The sequence below is a fragment of the Pelmatolapia mariae genome, linkage group LG7 (genome assembly GCF_036321145.2).
Source record: "Pelmatolapia mariae isolate MD_Pm_ZW linkage group LG7, Pm_UMD_F_2, whole genome shotgun sequence".
NCBI lineage: Eukaryota > Metazoa > Chordata > Actinopteri > Cichliformes > Cichlidae > Pelmatolapia > Pelmatolapia mariae.
This window is the reverse complement of record NC_086233.1, coordinates 2,852,343-2,866,802: the sequence shown is the minus strand read 5'-3', so window position 1 is coordinate 2,866,802 and position 14,460 is coordinate 2,852,343. Positions and strand designations below refer to the sequence as shown.

At 41.4% G+C, this 14,460-nt stretch overlaps 1 protein-coding gene across 1 annotated transcript in view; it reads right to left on the bottom strand.

The window, feature by feature from the left end:
* Positions 1–14,460, bottom strand: part of plcg2 (phospholipase C, gamma 2) — a 44,605-nt gene that overhangs the window by 8,626 nt on the left and 21,519 nt on the right. Inside the window, exons 10-25 of the mRNA XM_063477568.1 lie at positions 11,878–11,979; positions 11,487–11,605; positions 11,285–11,370; positions 9,204–9,321; positions 8,786–8,954; positions 8,601–8,696; positions 8,106–8,192; positions 7,598–7,767; positions 5,124–5,324; positions 4,101–4,223; positions 3,623–3,803; positions 2,768–2,836; positions 2,559–2,668; positions 607–703; positions 440–512; positions 29–201 (exon numbers count right to left, since the gene is read on the bottom strand). Of these exons, the coding sequence (XP_063333638.1) occupies positions 29–201; positions 440–512; positions 607–703; positions 2,559–2,668; positions 2,768–2,836; positions 3,623–3,803; positions 4,101–4,223; positions 5,124–5,324; positions 7,598–7,767; positions 8,106–8,192; positions 8,601–8,696; positions 8,786–8,954; positions 9,204–9,321; positions 11,285–11,370; positions 11,487–11,605; positions 11,878–11,979 (1,974 nt within the window). The remainder of the gene's footprint in view (positions 1–28; positions 202–439; positions 513–606; positions 704–2,558; positions 2,669–2,767; positions 2,837–3,622; positions 3,804–4,100; positions 4,224–5,123; positions 5,325–7,597; positions 7,768–8,105; positions 8,193–8,600; positions 8,697–8,785; positions 8,955–9,203; positions 9,322–11,284; positions 11,371–11,486; positions 11,606–11,877; positions 11,980–14,460) is intronic.

Below are 14,460 nucleotides of genomic sequence, written 5' to 3'. Positions count from 1 at the left end.
TGCTTCCACAGAAGCATATCGCACTCACCTCTTGCTCCTTGCTGTACTGCTTGTTCGCCGCTCTCTGAATAATGTCCCATGCCACCTTGTACCATTCAAACAGCTCTTCCAGAGAACCTGCAGTCAAGTCAAACTGCAGACTGTCTTCATCTTTGTCCTGCAAGGTCACTGCGTGGGGCTTCCCGTATTTACCATTCTTCACTACAAAAAGGAAGACAAAGAGGCCCAGTGATGTTTAACTCCCAAACTTTGAGGAATCAGGATTTAGTCGACGTGTATACAAACCCTAATGCAGTAATGACACATTTAGTCCAAACTGAGTTAAAGCCAGAGAAAAATGCTCAGGACTAAACTAAACTGGACGACGCTGCTGTGTAATGTATATGAACTGTGCTTTTCCATTGTGACTGTGTGACACACTAAGATAACGAGTACTCACAGTTTTGAATGTTGCATTTGGAGAGGTCCACGACGCCCTGACATAGTTCACCTAGTGGGTTATCTTCCATTTCCTGTTTTAGCAGACATCACAAATAGAGGTCGTTTTTAGTCACTTTCCACACAGCTACAGTACAGTTGAACTCTGACCTGACTTCTAATCTTTACCTGCACTCTGGTGACAGGTTCGGTGTTGCTGGACACTGGCTCCACGTAGTTAGCAGGAAAGAATAACTGTAACTTGCCACCGTGGTCTCCTCTGCACCTGTAATGAGCAGAATGAGTCACTTCAGTTCAATTTAGTTTGATTTATATTGCACCAACTCACAACAACAGTCGCCTCAAGGTGCTTTATACTGTGAGGCAAAGAGCTTACAAAACCAGACGACCCCCATATGAGCAAGCACTTTGGTGACAGTGGGAAGGAAAAAAAAACCTCTTAACAGGAAGAAACCTCCAGCAGACTGAACGAGAAACACTCAGTGCATCACGAGAAGCCCCAGCAGCCTAGTGCTGTGCAGCGCAGCAAAGGGAGGATTGAGGGTCACCAGAACCACAAGTAAGCCCGCAGTGTGAGAGGGAAGTGCTCTAATGGAGTGATACGGTACGATGAGGTCTTTAAGATAAGACGGGGTCTGAATATTCAAGACCTTGAATGTGATGAGAAGGATTTTACGTCACTCTGAGACAGGATGGTTCTAATTTTAGATATACTTAGCAAGTGGAAGAAAGCAGTCCTACACATTTGTTTAATATGTGCATTGAAGGAAATTGAAGAAAGGACAGAACACACTATGGGAAGTATCCTAGCAGCCTGAGTCTACAAGCAAGTCTGCAGTCTTAGAACATTGTGCTCTGTTAAGACAATAAGGTACTAAGAGAAATTTAAAATATGATGGGCCCTGATCTTTCAAGCCTTTGTTTGTCAGGAGAAGAATTTTAAATTCTGCATTTAACAGGGAACCAGTGAAGAGAAGCCAATATAGAAAATATATGGGCTCTATTTTCAGTCCCTGTCAGTATTTTGGAGCAACTAAAGGCTTTTCTGACAACCTTCAAAACAACATGAGAATAAAGGAATTACAGCAGTCCATGTAGCTCATGTCTGACAGAAAACTTCTGCGAGTGAGGAAGACTCATGAACGCATTTGAATCTGTCAGCTAAACACTGCTCAAGCCAGCACAGTATATTTTGATGATGTCTTCTACACTGTGTAATAAAGCGTCCCAGTCAGCAGCATCAAATGCTGCACCGAGGTCTCAGATCTAACGATAGAAGCACAAAGACAAGTCCACTGTCAGAGGCCAGCAGAAGGAGATCGTTACTTAAAGATTGGTCTCTAATTACCTAAGACAGCTGCACCAAGAGATGGCTTCCTAATTATTTTATTACATCCACTCTGAGAGTCGGTTTGTATGTAGTCTGTTAATAAAGTTAAACTAATCAAATTTAAAACCACTAACGGTAAGACGTGGAGTCTAATAGACTCAGAGGTCATTATTAAAGTTAGTTTAGAGAGGTCAGTAGGAGAGAAAGAGTCTAAATAATAAAGTTGCTCTACTTAATGATACTTCTGTGTAAATTGATGTGAAAAGTCCCGTGTTTGCAATTAGCCATGTTTATGTAAGGGTTACTGAGGGTTTAAAGTAACTGTTAGAATCATTTCATTTGTAAATTCAATCAAAACACACACACACACACACACACACACACACACACACCAGTATGTAAAGAGAGACACAAAGTGACTAGGCAAAGATACACCAAACAACTCTAAAGAGAAGAAAAAAGTCCACAACAAACAAAAAATGTAACAACCACAAATAGACCAAAAGCGCTACAATGAGACACAAAACATCTAAAACAGACACAACAAGAAAAAAAGCACAAAAAGACACCAAGATGCCCAAAGAAAGACACAAACTAGCTAAAAATCAACACAAAGTTGTTACATTAAGATACATCAGCAAAGACAAAAAGCCACTTCATGTCACTTCTAATTGGAGTCTGATCTCTATTGTGGAGGGCGGAGGGCCTTCTCCACATCTGTGTCACTAAATCAGTCCGTGGCCATGCCAACCACGTACATGCAAAGACACAAACTTGCGTGTGGACTCACCATCCATCGGCCTCTTTGGACACGTTGTGTATCAAAGCTCCTTGTTGAAAGCTCAGCTCATCTGGCCTCCTCGCCTGGTAGCTGTATAATGCCTTGACAGTATTTTTAGGCTAAAGGAGACACACACATAGAATTGAGAATGTTAAAGGAACAATAATCAAAGAAATCTCGACAACACACCAAATGACCAAATCTGACTGCATACACACCAGCGAGGGCTCGATCTCATTGGGCTCCACATACGTCTTCACATCATATAAAGAGGCACAGTTCTTCTCCTGTGAAACACAGCGCACTGTTAAGAGGATATCATGACCTGACGCTGACCTTAAATGTTCTGTAGTGGTGCTAAAACAGCGAGCAAAGTGTAACTACAGTAAATGTTCTGAGTTTAAAATTATTAAAACCTTCCTCAGACTCATCACCATGTATTTTGAACACTGAGGAATTTACTGGCTTTGCCACAAACTTTGCTAATTTACAGTCAGAGACGAGCAGGAACTCGCAGACATCTACTGTGAGGGAATTTCTTCCCCACTGCTGTGTAATCCATTATTGTTCATTTAAATGTTATTAAGAAATACCCAGAGAAAAGTAGGTTCATGGGGAATACTGTTAAATGTTCAGTTTCTATGGCATGTGTCAGAACAAGAGCCATAGTGTGATAAAAGTGCGGGGGGGGGGGGGGGGGGGGGCTATTTTACTAAACTGGGAAACTAAAAAGAAACCGTACAAAACACAATGATTGCACAGAGACGTGCTTGGAAGGGGAGGATTCTTCAGTGTTGTGTGGCAGACAAAGATGCAAGGTGTGTTTTAATCACACGATTCATAAAATACTGCAGAGACATGTTTGCTACTAGCCATTTACTCTTAGCTTGTCACATCCGCAGCTGTTTTGTTGCGTTATTGCAAAAACCAAAAACATTGAGTTTCCTTGAATTTTCTAGCTGTTAGTGTGTTTGAACTCTTGGGGCTACCATAATTACCAGTTTCTCAAGCACAAATGATTCACTAGTTTCCACAAACTTATTGCAACAGTGGCAGAATCTCTTGAAACTCACTGTGCTGAAGCGGTCGACCAGCTCGGGCGTGACCGGGTAACGTAGCTTAATCTTGCGATACAGCGGTTTCTTCCTAAAGTAGTTGACCAGCTCCACGAGGCTCTCGAACTCCGTAGTGGTGCCCAGCAGATACATGTTGCCCTCCTTCTGGATGCGGCAGTGTTTCACCTTACCGTCACCTCTGAATGAGAGAAGTTGATAACAGGTAGTTATGTTTGCAGTACTAAACACGTTATGCAGATGGTCACGGTGGCAGTGTGTTTTGGCTCTGTCACCCTGATCATCAGATTTAGGTTGGAAAACACACATTTTAGCCCAACTTTGTCACTAATGATGTCTGAGGATCAGTGTCTGAATTAATGGAAAGTTTTTATAGAGATTACAGTTACATAATGAGGGGTCATCAACTTTATTTCACCTGTATGAAATGACACATTTCAGTGGAGACACATTTGTTGAATTTCCTTTAGCATGGTACCTGAATGTGATGGCAAATGAGTCTGGTTCTCCTTCTCTCTGCCGGATGAGAAAAGCTCCATCTCTGGGAATCCTCATTAGGTAATCCTCTGCCTGACCTCTGCTCAGGTTACTGTAGAACCACCTGCTCCACACAAACACAAGGAGGGTTACACCCTTACACATTCACAACCACTAGCACTGTATATAGCCTCTGTAGAAATTATCCACAGATTTCACTTATCTTAACTGCACTACTGTAAATGCTGTATAAATAATCATTCTGTACAATATGATAATTTTAATTCTACAACTGTTTATAACTTGCATAGTTCATATTTCTGTATAGTTTTATATTTATATCCTGTTCATAGCTTGTACACCACTACAGCCTGTACATACTTATAGTTATAGCATATTCATAACATACCTTCATACCATGTACATTATAACATACTCATAATAGACCCATATTGTGTACCCTCATACCTATAACAGACCCATTTTTGTAATATATTTATATATCTATATTATTGCTAATATATATTTTGTAATATATCTATATCATGGCTAAAGCACTTCTGGATGGATGCAAACTGCATTTCGTTGCCTTGTACTTGTGACATGTGCAATGGCAATAAAGTTGAATTCTATTCTATTCTATTTATGTGGCATGTCTGTTTATCAGATGATGGCTTGGCTTTGACAGAAACAGGAGGTTTTTTTTTTCTTCCATGCTCTTAAAAAAGGCTGATAGAAGTGAGAGGGCAGTTACTATCCATCCGTGGGTGTGCATGTGTGAAAGTGTGAAAGTGAGAAACAGAAGCTATGCATATGTGTGTGGGACTGAGTGTGAGATGTAAGCTTAGCTACAGTAACACAACTAAAACTGAACATTGATGTGGAGCCCTGCATCAAACCAGGGTTTGGTTTTTTATTATAAGCTGAGAAGTTGTGAATGATTAACTCGTTATTTCTCATCACACTGCAAAATGATTCAGCACCCTGTGATGTCTGTGATGCATTTTAGCACTGTGGGACAAACCCTTCTTGCAGATGTGAGTCGGGTTTTGGTACGGCATCGGTGAGGCGCAGCTCAAAGTCCTGGCAGCGCAGCGGGTTGTCTCTGTAGTGCTGGATCAGGGCGTACACGCTGGGAAAGTGCAGGTTTGGCGTCAGGTAGAAGGAGGTGTGTCCGCCCTCTGTGACGGAGCGAATGCGACAGTGCTGCACCCTCCCGCTTCGCCTGAAACACGTGCAAACAAATGACCGAAATGATGACATCTGCATCACTGCAGCACCGCTCAAACATGTGGACACACCTACTCAAAGCTTTCTTCTCCAGTGTAGCAGAAACATGAAGCTACCAAAGTGTTTACAGCTGACCTATTCAGATTCTCTTTATTCCCAATCATAAATATAACTGAATTCAAATTGAATATATTCTAGTCCGAGTTTCCATTTGAGTTTAAATGTGTTTTTGGCCTTATTTTGATAGATGCAGTGAAGCCTGACAGGAGAGACATACAACAAAGGGCTGAGGGTCGTATTGGAGCCCAGGCCGGCTGCTTATCCCACCGAGCTGAACCGGCGCCCTCAGTTTGTATTTTCTGTTCAAAAGTGTAACGTTTGGATTACAGTTTTTATTTCGTCATTGTTCTACTGTGACCTTATTTCCTTATTAAATTACTGAGTGTCTGGTTTCTGTTTACTTCGTGATTTTTTAGGAATGACTTCAGTCCTTTGTGTTTTCTGGTCCTTGGTTCTTGTATTTGTAGTTATTTGTAGTCATCTCCTTCGCGCTCACTTTTCCATGTTCCCCCTCTAGAAGTTCATTCATGTTTCAGCGTTTCCTTGTTTCAGTTATGGCTATTGTTGGTTTCCTGTTTTACTTTGATAGTTAGGTTTTACTTCCTCCACTGTCTGGTTGTCCTTAACAGTTTCATTTGTGTCTCCAAACTCCTGTGTTCAATCCCCACTACAGAGAGAGAGAGTGTGTGTGTGTGTGTGTGTGTGTGTGTGTGTGTGTGTGTGTGTGTGTGTGTGTGTGTGTGTCTTCCCCGTGGTCTCTGTTGGATGGTCTGTTTTCACTGCTGTGACCCCTTCTGTGAGTTTTCCCTCATTATCCTCAAGCTGAGGAATTTTGTTGGCATTTCATTCCCTGTGTTTTTCACCCTTTTGTTGGGTTTTTATAGACATTACCACCAGCTTTTCAATTACGCTCTCATTTTGTTCTTTCCTTTCCTCTCTGGTCTAAATTTAGGTGCAGCTTTAATGCAAACTGTGACACACCAGGAAGTAGACACTTTATTTTTACTCTTGGTTGTGTATGATAGAGAGGATCTCTCCAGCATCATCTATCTAAGGCACACAGCTCTGGCTGTGAGCACAGAAGCCCCGCCCATTTGCTGTTAAAACCTTCCATTTGTGAAGAGCAGCCAATCAGCTAAAACTGCTTCTTTCACACAGAGGATGATTTCAGTGCCTTACATTAATGTCACATTACATTAAACTTTAAATTGAGGAAAGGTAGATTAAGTACAAGAATAAAAATATAGAACTGAAATAATAATAGATCCTCTTTGAACCACACAAATTGAACACAGCGTGAAGCCAAGCTCAGGTAGCTATCCTGGCAGCTGATATAAAGTGTGTCAGTTAAACTGCTTTAGCCTGCTAACAACTGCTGTTGCCTCTGCAAGCCGCTTTGAAACCCACCTCTGTGAAAGCGCATGGAAGGACAAGGATGTGTGATCTCACTGCTGGCAAACAAATTACTGCAGATAATCAACAATCCTATTTTAACTAAAGTGGGAAAATTTGAATTTTCTGTTTTTCATATTCCTTCATGTAAATGATGATTTTATTAGTGGAATTCATTTAGTGGGTAAGGTCATTAGTTATGTTGTATAAAGTCAATATTCCTATTCATCATCTGCACAAACTATTAATGAGCACAGAAGCCTCAAGGAAGGTTGTTTAAGTGCAAAAACTACTGAACACAGATGAAATCAACTCCTATGAGCCCTAAACAGGAAAGCCAACAGAAGAAATTCTTCAGGCTTATCAGAACTCTGCACTTACCAGCAGCTCAGATTAGAGCCCACATCACTGCATGACTCAGGCTGTCAGGTGACGGTCAATTTTTTTAGAATTCAGGTTTATTGTGTATTTTAGTGTTTATTTATTGTTGATTTAGTGACTGTTCTATATAGTGTACATTTTATATAATTTCTTAATATTTCTTAAAAATCCCACACAGCGTCTGTGCTTTCCACCATGGAGTAGGAGATGTGATGGTCAGATAGCAAATATAGCACACACTACAAGACATTCTCACAGCAGAGCAAACTTTACATTTTTCTGAGCCCCATTCTCAAATCTCTCGCCCTTCTCATTTCCTATACTACATGACGCCGAGATCCCACCCTTAGAAAGCGAACACAGAGGGGGAAGGACAAACAGAAATTAGTGCTGGTATGTAAATCTGATGAAACAAAAAAACATGGGACACTGTACCAGAAGGAGAGCGTATAGTCTGTAACGAAGGTATCGCTCTGTCGGACCAAGAAGGTGCCGTCTCGTCCGCCGGTCTCTTTACAGTAATCTTGGATCAGCCGCTCGGCCATCTGCCTGCCTTCCTTCATGCGACCGTGGAACCACGGCTCCGAGCAGTGAAGGTCCTGATACTGAAACGTCACAAAAACAAAAATTCTATCAATACTTTTCTAAATTATTGTAAAAGTTCTATTAATAACTTGGAGCTGAAGGAGTCAGGGTTAGGGCTCCAGCATTTCTCGCTAATGACGAGTGAAATAATCACAAGATGAATATTACAATACTTAGTACTTTCACTTTAGTATTGTTGTCATTGTACTTTTGAAATAATAACTAATCTATTGCAAATTTTAATATAAGGCATCTTTCAACATCCCCTTTTCGCTTCTTTACAGCTCATTGCACCACATGTCCAAAAAAGATGCATAAACCTGATATTTGAAGTTTGCTACTAAACTTTGGTTTTTACCTTCCTGGGATCCTCTTCCTCATCCTCGTACTCTTCTGCGTAGTACAGCTTGTCGTCAGAGATCACACAGTAGTGCTTGTTCCAGCGCTGACAAAGAGAAATGAACATTTACATTTCCACCTTCTCATGCAAAACATGCCACTTGTTCAGGAAGCTTTTCAAAGAGCAACAGGGACACAAAGCGTCGGGCGCTGCTTTCGTTCAGTGAGGTCAATGAATTACAGAGAGATGACAAAAAAAATTACAGACGCACATGAGCACACAGCACAGCGCAGACACAAGTCAGTTTGTTACGCTACAGTACTAACGCAGCAGCTTAATACTATATTATCATAATAGAGGCAAAAAGTGGCAAGAACCGTCAGCCCTGAATCCAGAGAAATTCATTGGATTTGACTCGATTTAGCTACATTTAAATGACATAACTGAACACATTTAATCTCAGAACCTCAAACCTCTCTTATCAATGGCACACACTGATATGTAGGGTAATACCTGATCCACAGGGTCCCAGATCTCCAGGTCTCCTTCTTTCTGTCCCTTTCTAACATCCTTGACGGTGAATCCTCCCTCCATGTTGATCTTCTTGTGCTGCTCAAAGAAAACAAGGAGAGCACCGTTTTCAGGAATCTGTGACAAGTCGTTTCCACTGACGCGTGGATGCGCTCAGACCACATTACCTTGAGTATGATCTTGCCCTTCAGCTGTGTGGGTGAAGGCAGCTGCTCGGCCAGGTGCTCCACGGGTTCGATCAGCAGTTTGTCTCCAAATACTTCTCTGAAAATACGAGCCATCTGACGCTGCTGATCTATGGGGCAGTGCTCCTCTATGGACAGAATCACCGGGAACCTGAGACAACGAGACGTGGTTACCGAGATGGTTCTGAATGGTCCAATGAAAAAACAGAATCTCTTCCCAATGAATTAAAGTTCTTAAATCATCACATTGAATCGCTGCTTCTGCAGTTTAGCTCAGACCTTTGAATTCACAGAACTGCAATGTTGATTTATCTGGATCCAACATCAGCTTATATTCAGATTTAACAGTAGTCAAAGGCAGCATTTTTTGAGTAACACGTCTGGTTGTTTTGATTCTTACTCTGAGGTGACAAAAGCATGCTCGTTTATCGCTCTGACCACATCCTCAAACTTGATCTTCGTCGTCCTGCTCCAGCCGTGGTAAATGATTGGCTCCCCGGGGCCCTCCCAGCAGTCCACTGTTTGCATTCAGTAACACAAAGAGACACTGTGAACACACTGAGTGAGCAAGGAATCTTAAAAACTCTCATTAAAAACTCCTGTTTTACATGTAATGGTATGATTCATTTCCAAAGTTAAAGCAATCAACTGTGGTTCTGTGACATTTACGTCAAACGTTACTAAGCATTAATTAAAAGTTTGGCCAAATTAAGCTGAAAAGGCCCAAAACATCGAGTGGACGGGGTGGTTAATTTATATGTTAGAAACTATTAAGACAGACAAGAGTTAAAATAAATCTTTATTTCAGTCACTGATTTTTGTTCTGCCTACATTAACATGTCAATCAAAAGTGGACAGCTCAAAATCAAAGTTCACACCTGCCGTCTGAGTCTGCTCTCACATCTCGACGAGGGCCTGTGATCACTTCTCGCTCACTTTGATACAAACTAGCATCCAGAGATTTTCCATTTTCAAAGATCAAATGTGCAATCAGCACCGTGCACTTAGAGAGAACCGACAACTTAGAGACTGTGACATTAACCGCGAGTTTGTGGGCAAACATGTGGAGACCCCAGCAGTCGCTCTGACCTACACCAGCCAACTATCTTTCGGTTTTTATTTGATGAATGAGATATTGGGGCAGGGGCATTACTGAGTGTTAGAGCTGGCTCGCTAGTCTGTAAGGCGTACAAAAGGCTTTATCGACTATTCAATACTTGGTAGTGTCTTTTACACCTGAACACATTGTAATAAAATTGGCAGCCTTGCTCAGGACCAGAGATGGGCAGTTACTGTAATCCGATTACTTTTTTCGAGTAACGAGTAAAGTAAGGGATTACTATTGTAAAAACGGTAATTAGATTACCGTTACTTTCCTGTAGGAACGCTGTGTTACTGCGTTACTAAAACCGTGAGTTTTTTTGCGAGAATGTCTCATGACAGTGACGTAAGCGAGTGCGACATGTCTGCAGATCAACAATGGATAATATAACGAGTGCAGGAGAGAGTATGAGCGTGCAGCGTTTAAAGCGTGGAAGTACTGACCTTACTTTGAGTTTGATTCCATAAAAAGTGACAAAAACATTAGCGTCCGTTGTGCGTGGGAAGAAAACTTCTTTTTACAGCGAAAAAACCCCTAAACTTCCAGGCAAGCACCGAGTGCGCTACAACGTAATGGGAAATTCACAGAGAAACTCGCGGAGTCTTCAACTGACCGCTGCAGCACACCTGCACCAGGGCAAACCTCCGCCTACCCCACTCCTGCTTTACAGGTGAAAATAGAGCAACAGGACCGCTAGTCTATGATTTTATTTATTTTCTGCTGTGTTTTACTTGCATCTATTTGAAAGACTGAGTGTAAACACAAAAAAATATTTTATTTTATGTGCTGGAATGTGCAGAAAATAGGTTTAAATGTTAAACACATTTCTTCCAGTCAGAGAATGTTGCATATAATTAAGTTTTTGCTTGATGCATAAAGTTAAAAGATTAAAACTAATAAAACAAGTTTTAAAAAGAGACTTTTCCATTTGATCACATTTTGTATGATGGATTATGCAGAAAAAGTAGAATTGGGCTGAAAGATCTATTGCTTTATTACCTATTCAGGTTGTAAATCGTGTTTTTAAAAAGTAACTAAGTAATTAATTACTTTTGAAAATAAGTAATCAGTAAAGTAACGGGATTACTTTTTGGGGGAAGTAATCAGTAATTAGTTCTGATTACTTTTTTCAAGTAACTTGACCAACACTGCTCAGGACACATCTACACACGCTGGTAAAAGCATGCGGCTGTATCCCAGTCAGCCCAGATTACGCTGAGACGTTGGTTTGAATGATCAGATGTCACTGCTTGCTTCCTTCCTTCGTCACTGTCTTTGAGCTGTCCACTTGCAACAGAATCACTCAGGATGCATGCTAATGCTGGGCCCGAACAGTGGCGTCATTCAGGTGTAGCACACTCCGGGGGTTTGATACTAACATTCGACGCAGCGGCATCCCAGACGCAGACAGCGGACATAAGCCTCTGTGGACGACTCGCTGCGAATCTGATCACCTGTCAGGTAGCTGTTGAAGTGCAACAGGAGACATGCTACATTTTATCTTTCACACATTTAAACAAACCAATAGTATGTGGAAATATTACTGATCATCATTAGTATGTGTGATGGAGTCAAACTGACGTGTTGTGTGAGGAGTTGACCCAGTAATGTGACAAAGGGTTGTTCATGTCCACGTTGCTGATGTCTGAGAACTTCTCATCCCAAATACAATTCTCCTTGGAAAACAGGAAGCCGAGGAACTGGAAGAGGAGAAAAGCTTCAGATTTCAGAGTAATCTAACCCGTTCCCCCAGCCCCGCCCTTCCAGACTCCACAACGCTGTAGAACTGCTACGGGATGATTATGTATTCATTTAAACACTCCAAAAACTTAAAGGCTGCTTTCTGTTGATCAGAATTTCGAGCAAGTTTTTTAACACAACTGCATTCCTGCCAAAACTCCGTTTTAGCATCGATTATCAAACTTCGTGCAGAAGAAGGAAGATGGTGTCCACTCATGTTGGTGCTGAATACCTCGCTGACGGTGAACTCCGGGTCATTGGTCTTTCTCATGGTGTCATCAATAAAGGTTGTCATCAGCTCTCTGACTTGGTTCAGATCATTGGCCCAAGTTTCCTGATGGATGAAAGGGCCAAAAAAAAAAAAAAAAAATCATCAGACTGCGACGGTTCATTTCAAAGACTTTTTTTCTAGTCCCAGAGCTGTGTGATGTCAGCGAAAGAGGAAATCCATAAACATGCTGCTCTCTGTATATGAGGAAATCAGATGAAAGCCTTAGCAGACTTTAGAGAGAGGAGGGGAACTACATGGCTTGCTTCAGATAGAGTGTAAATTAAGTAACCGCACCACAGTCAGTGTTGGGGAGTAACAGAATACATGTACCGCCGTTACGTATTTAAAATACAAAATATGAGCAACTGTATTCTGTTACAGTTACCGTTTAAAAAGGTGGTATTTAGAATACAGTTACTTTATTGAAATAAATGGATTACACGGCGGTCTCAGCCCGTTTCATGTGTTCAGCTTTGCCCTCTCTAGTTTTGGTAATTCCACGCACAAAACACGCATTAAGAGGCTCTAATGTCTGTGTCTCAATCTCGCGGCCCATGTCACCCCTACTTGCACCCCGCATAATGACTTGAAGAAATATTTTTCAAAATGATTCACAAAATGATTTAATATGAAGCTAATAGGCAGAGTGTTACAGGCATCGCCCCAAAGCATGTAGCCTGATGGGCAGTGTAGTCCATGCTGCAGGGAGAATGGACTGCCATACCCGTCATGTGTCTGTGAGCGAGGGAGGGAGAGAAAGGAAAAGTACGAGTTGTCATCGAGCAGAAACGGGAGCTGGAAGCATGTAAATATAATAATAACCACTGCAGCCAAGAAGAGTGCCTGACGAACCCAGCTGTAAGTAAGCTATTAGGACTCAACTGTACACTGTGTTCGTGTTTTCCTCCGAAACAATAAGTTCCGTTGGAGCAGCCCTTAAACGCCTCTCTCTGTCTCTCGCTAGCAAAGTTGACCCAGACAACAAAGTAAAGCTAGTTTTCAGCTACGAGCCCGACACGAACCCAACGTATTAGCCAGAGGTCCCTTTACTACGGTTCGGAGCTGCAGACCTGTTTTATATACGCGCGGAATAGTTTTCTATATGAGATCGCTGCAAAAAGTGCAGCCTTACCTAATGTCCACCTACTGTTACGCATTTATATTAAGATTTAAACATCTAGTTGGTATTGGTATGACAAGTAGCCTTCAGTAATAGTAATAAATCACACAGCAATAGTACATCCATGTAGTTGTAAAAAGCATGATAATATATTAAGTAATCCAAAGTATTCAGGACACATTACTCTCATTGAGTAACGTAACGGAATATGTTACAAAATACATTTTGGGGCATGTACTCTGTAATCTGTAGTGGAATACATTTTAAAAGTAACCTTCCCAACACTGGCCACGGTACAGTTAATTTAAGTCCTTTTAAGTGTGAAGGGGAGTGTTTTTTAATCTGCATTAGAATCAATATCGGTCCAGTGAGCACACTGTGAACTCTTCTGCTGTAAGAGCACGATAAATGAAAAGGAAGAAAAGGAAAAGCAGTAAATTCTATAACTGCTTTAGCTAAAACCACAGAGAGTAAGGTCCCAGCTGTTGATAACTGCACTGTGGTGAATCTGGGAACCACCTGGTCAGCAATCTACAAACTGTCTTTGGGCCAAAGTTGACCAGGGGGGCCAAGCAGACTCCATCTGAGACATTCAGCCCTGTGCTGACATTCAAAGAGACCAGCAGCAGACGGCAAGACACTTCGGTCATCACTCAACACCTGTGGCCTTCAGGTGGCTGCTGTTACAGCCAGATTACAAAACAAATTGATGCACAGTTATAAAATCTACCAAATCAAACACATACTGATTCTAAACCATTTTAGCACAACCCAAAATAGCTTTATCAGCCACATATATTTCTGTAATATACAACTGTCAACACAAGACTTACATTTCAGTGTGCGTTCTGTTAGCAATAAGCTAACATTGCTAACATATAGATTTAAGTACTGCAACTCATTTAAAAATCCCTGCGATTCCAAACCAGAGGCGAGTTCAGTGCACAGCTGCAGGGCTAAAACAGGGCAACAAAACAAGATAAACTTCTCTGCACAGTGAGGAAGTCAATATTATTGTGTCCTCACATAATGAATGATATCATATCACTGTTCCCCTTCCTTATAAATAAGAACTGAAAATAAGCTAACCTTCCATCATCCGCCAGCTCACTGGTGACTTGTTGGGGGTAACCTTTGCTAGTCTGGAAATCTTTTTATGAGAAAATCTGTAATGCCGAAATGAAAGTAAAAATGAAAGTAACATTTTCTAGTTTCTGAAAATGTGCCCGTTTAGAAACCCCAACCTTACCCCTGGACGAGTCGCTGGTGACCTGATATCATAGTCAGGGGTGCACATAAGTGGCCCGCAGGTGCGCATTCGCTGTCAAAATAAAAGATGCGCACCAGATAAGAAGTTGCAATGTGCATTTGTGTACATATAAAAGGCACTGTTTTTGTCCGCTAGAGTGGGATTTTCACAGCAT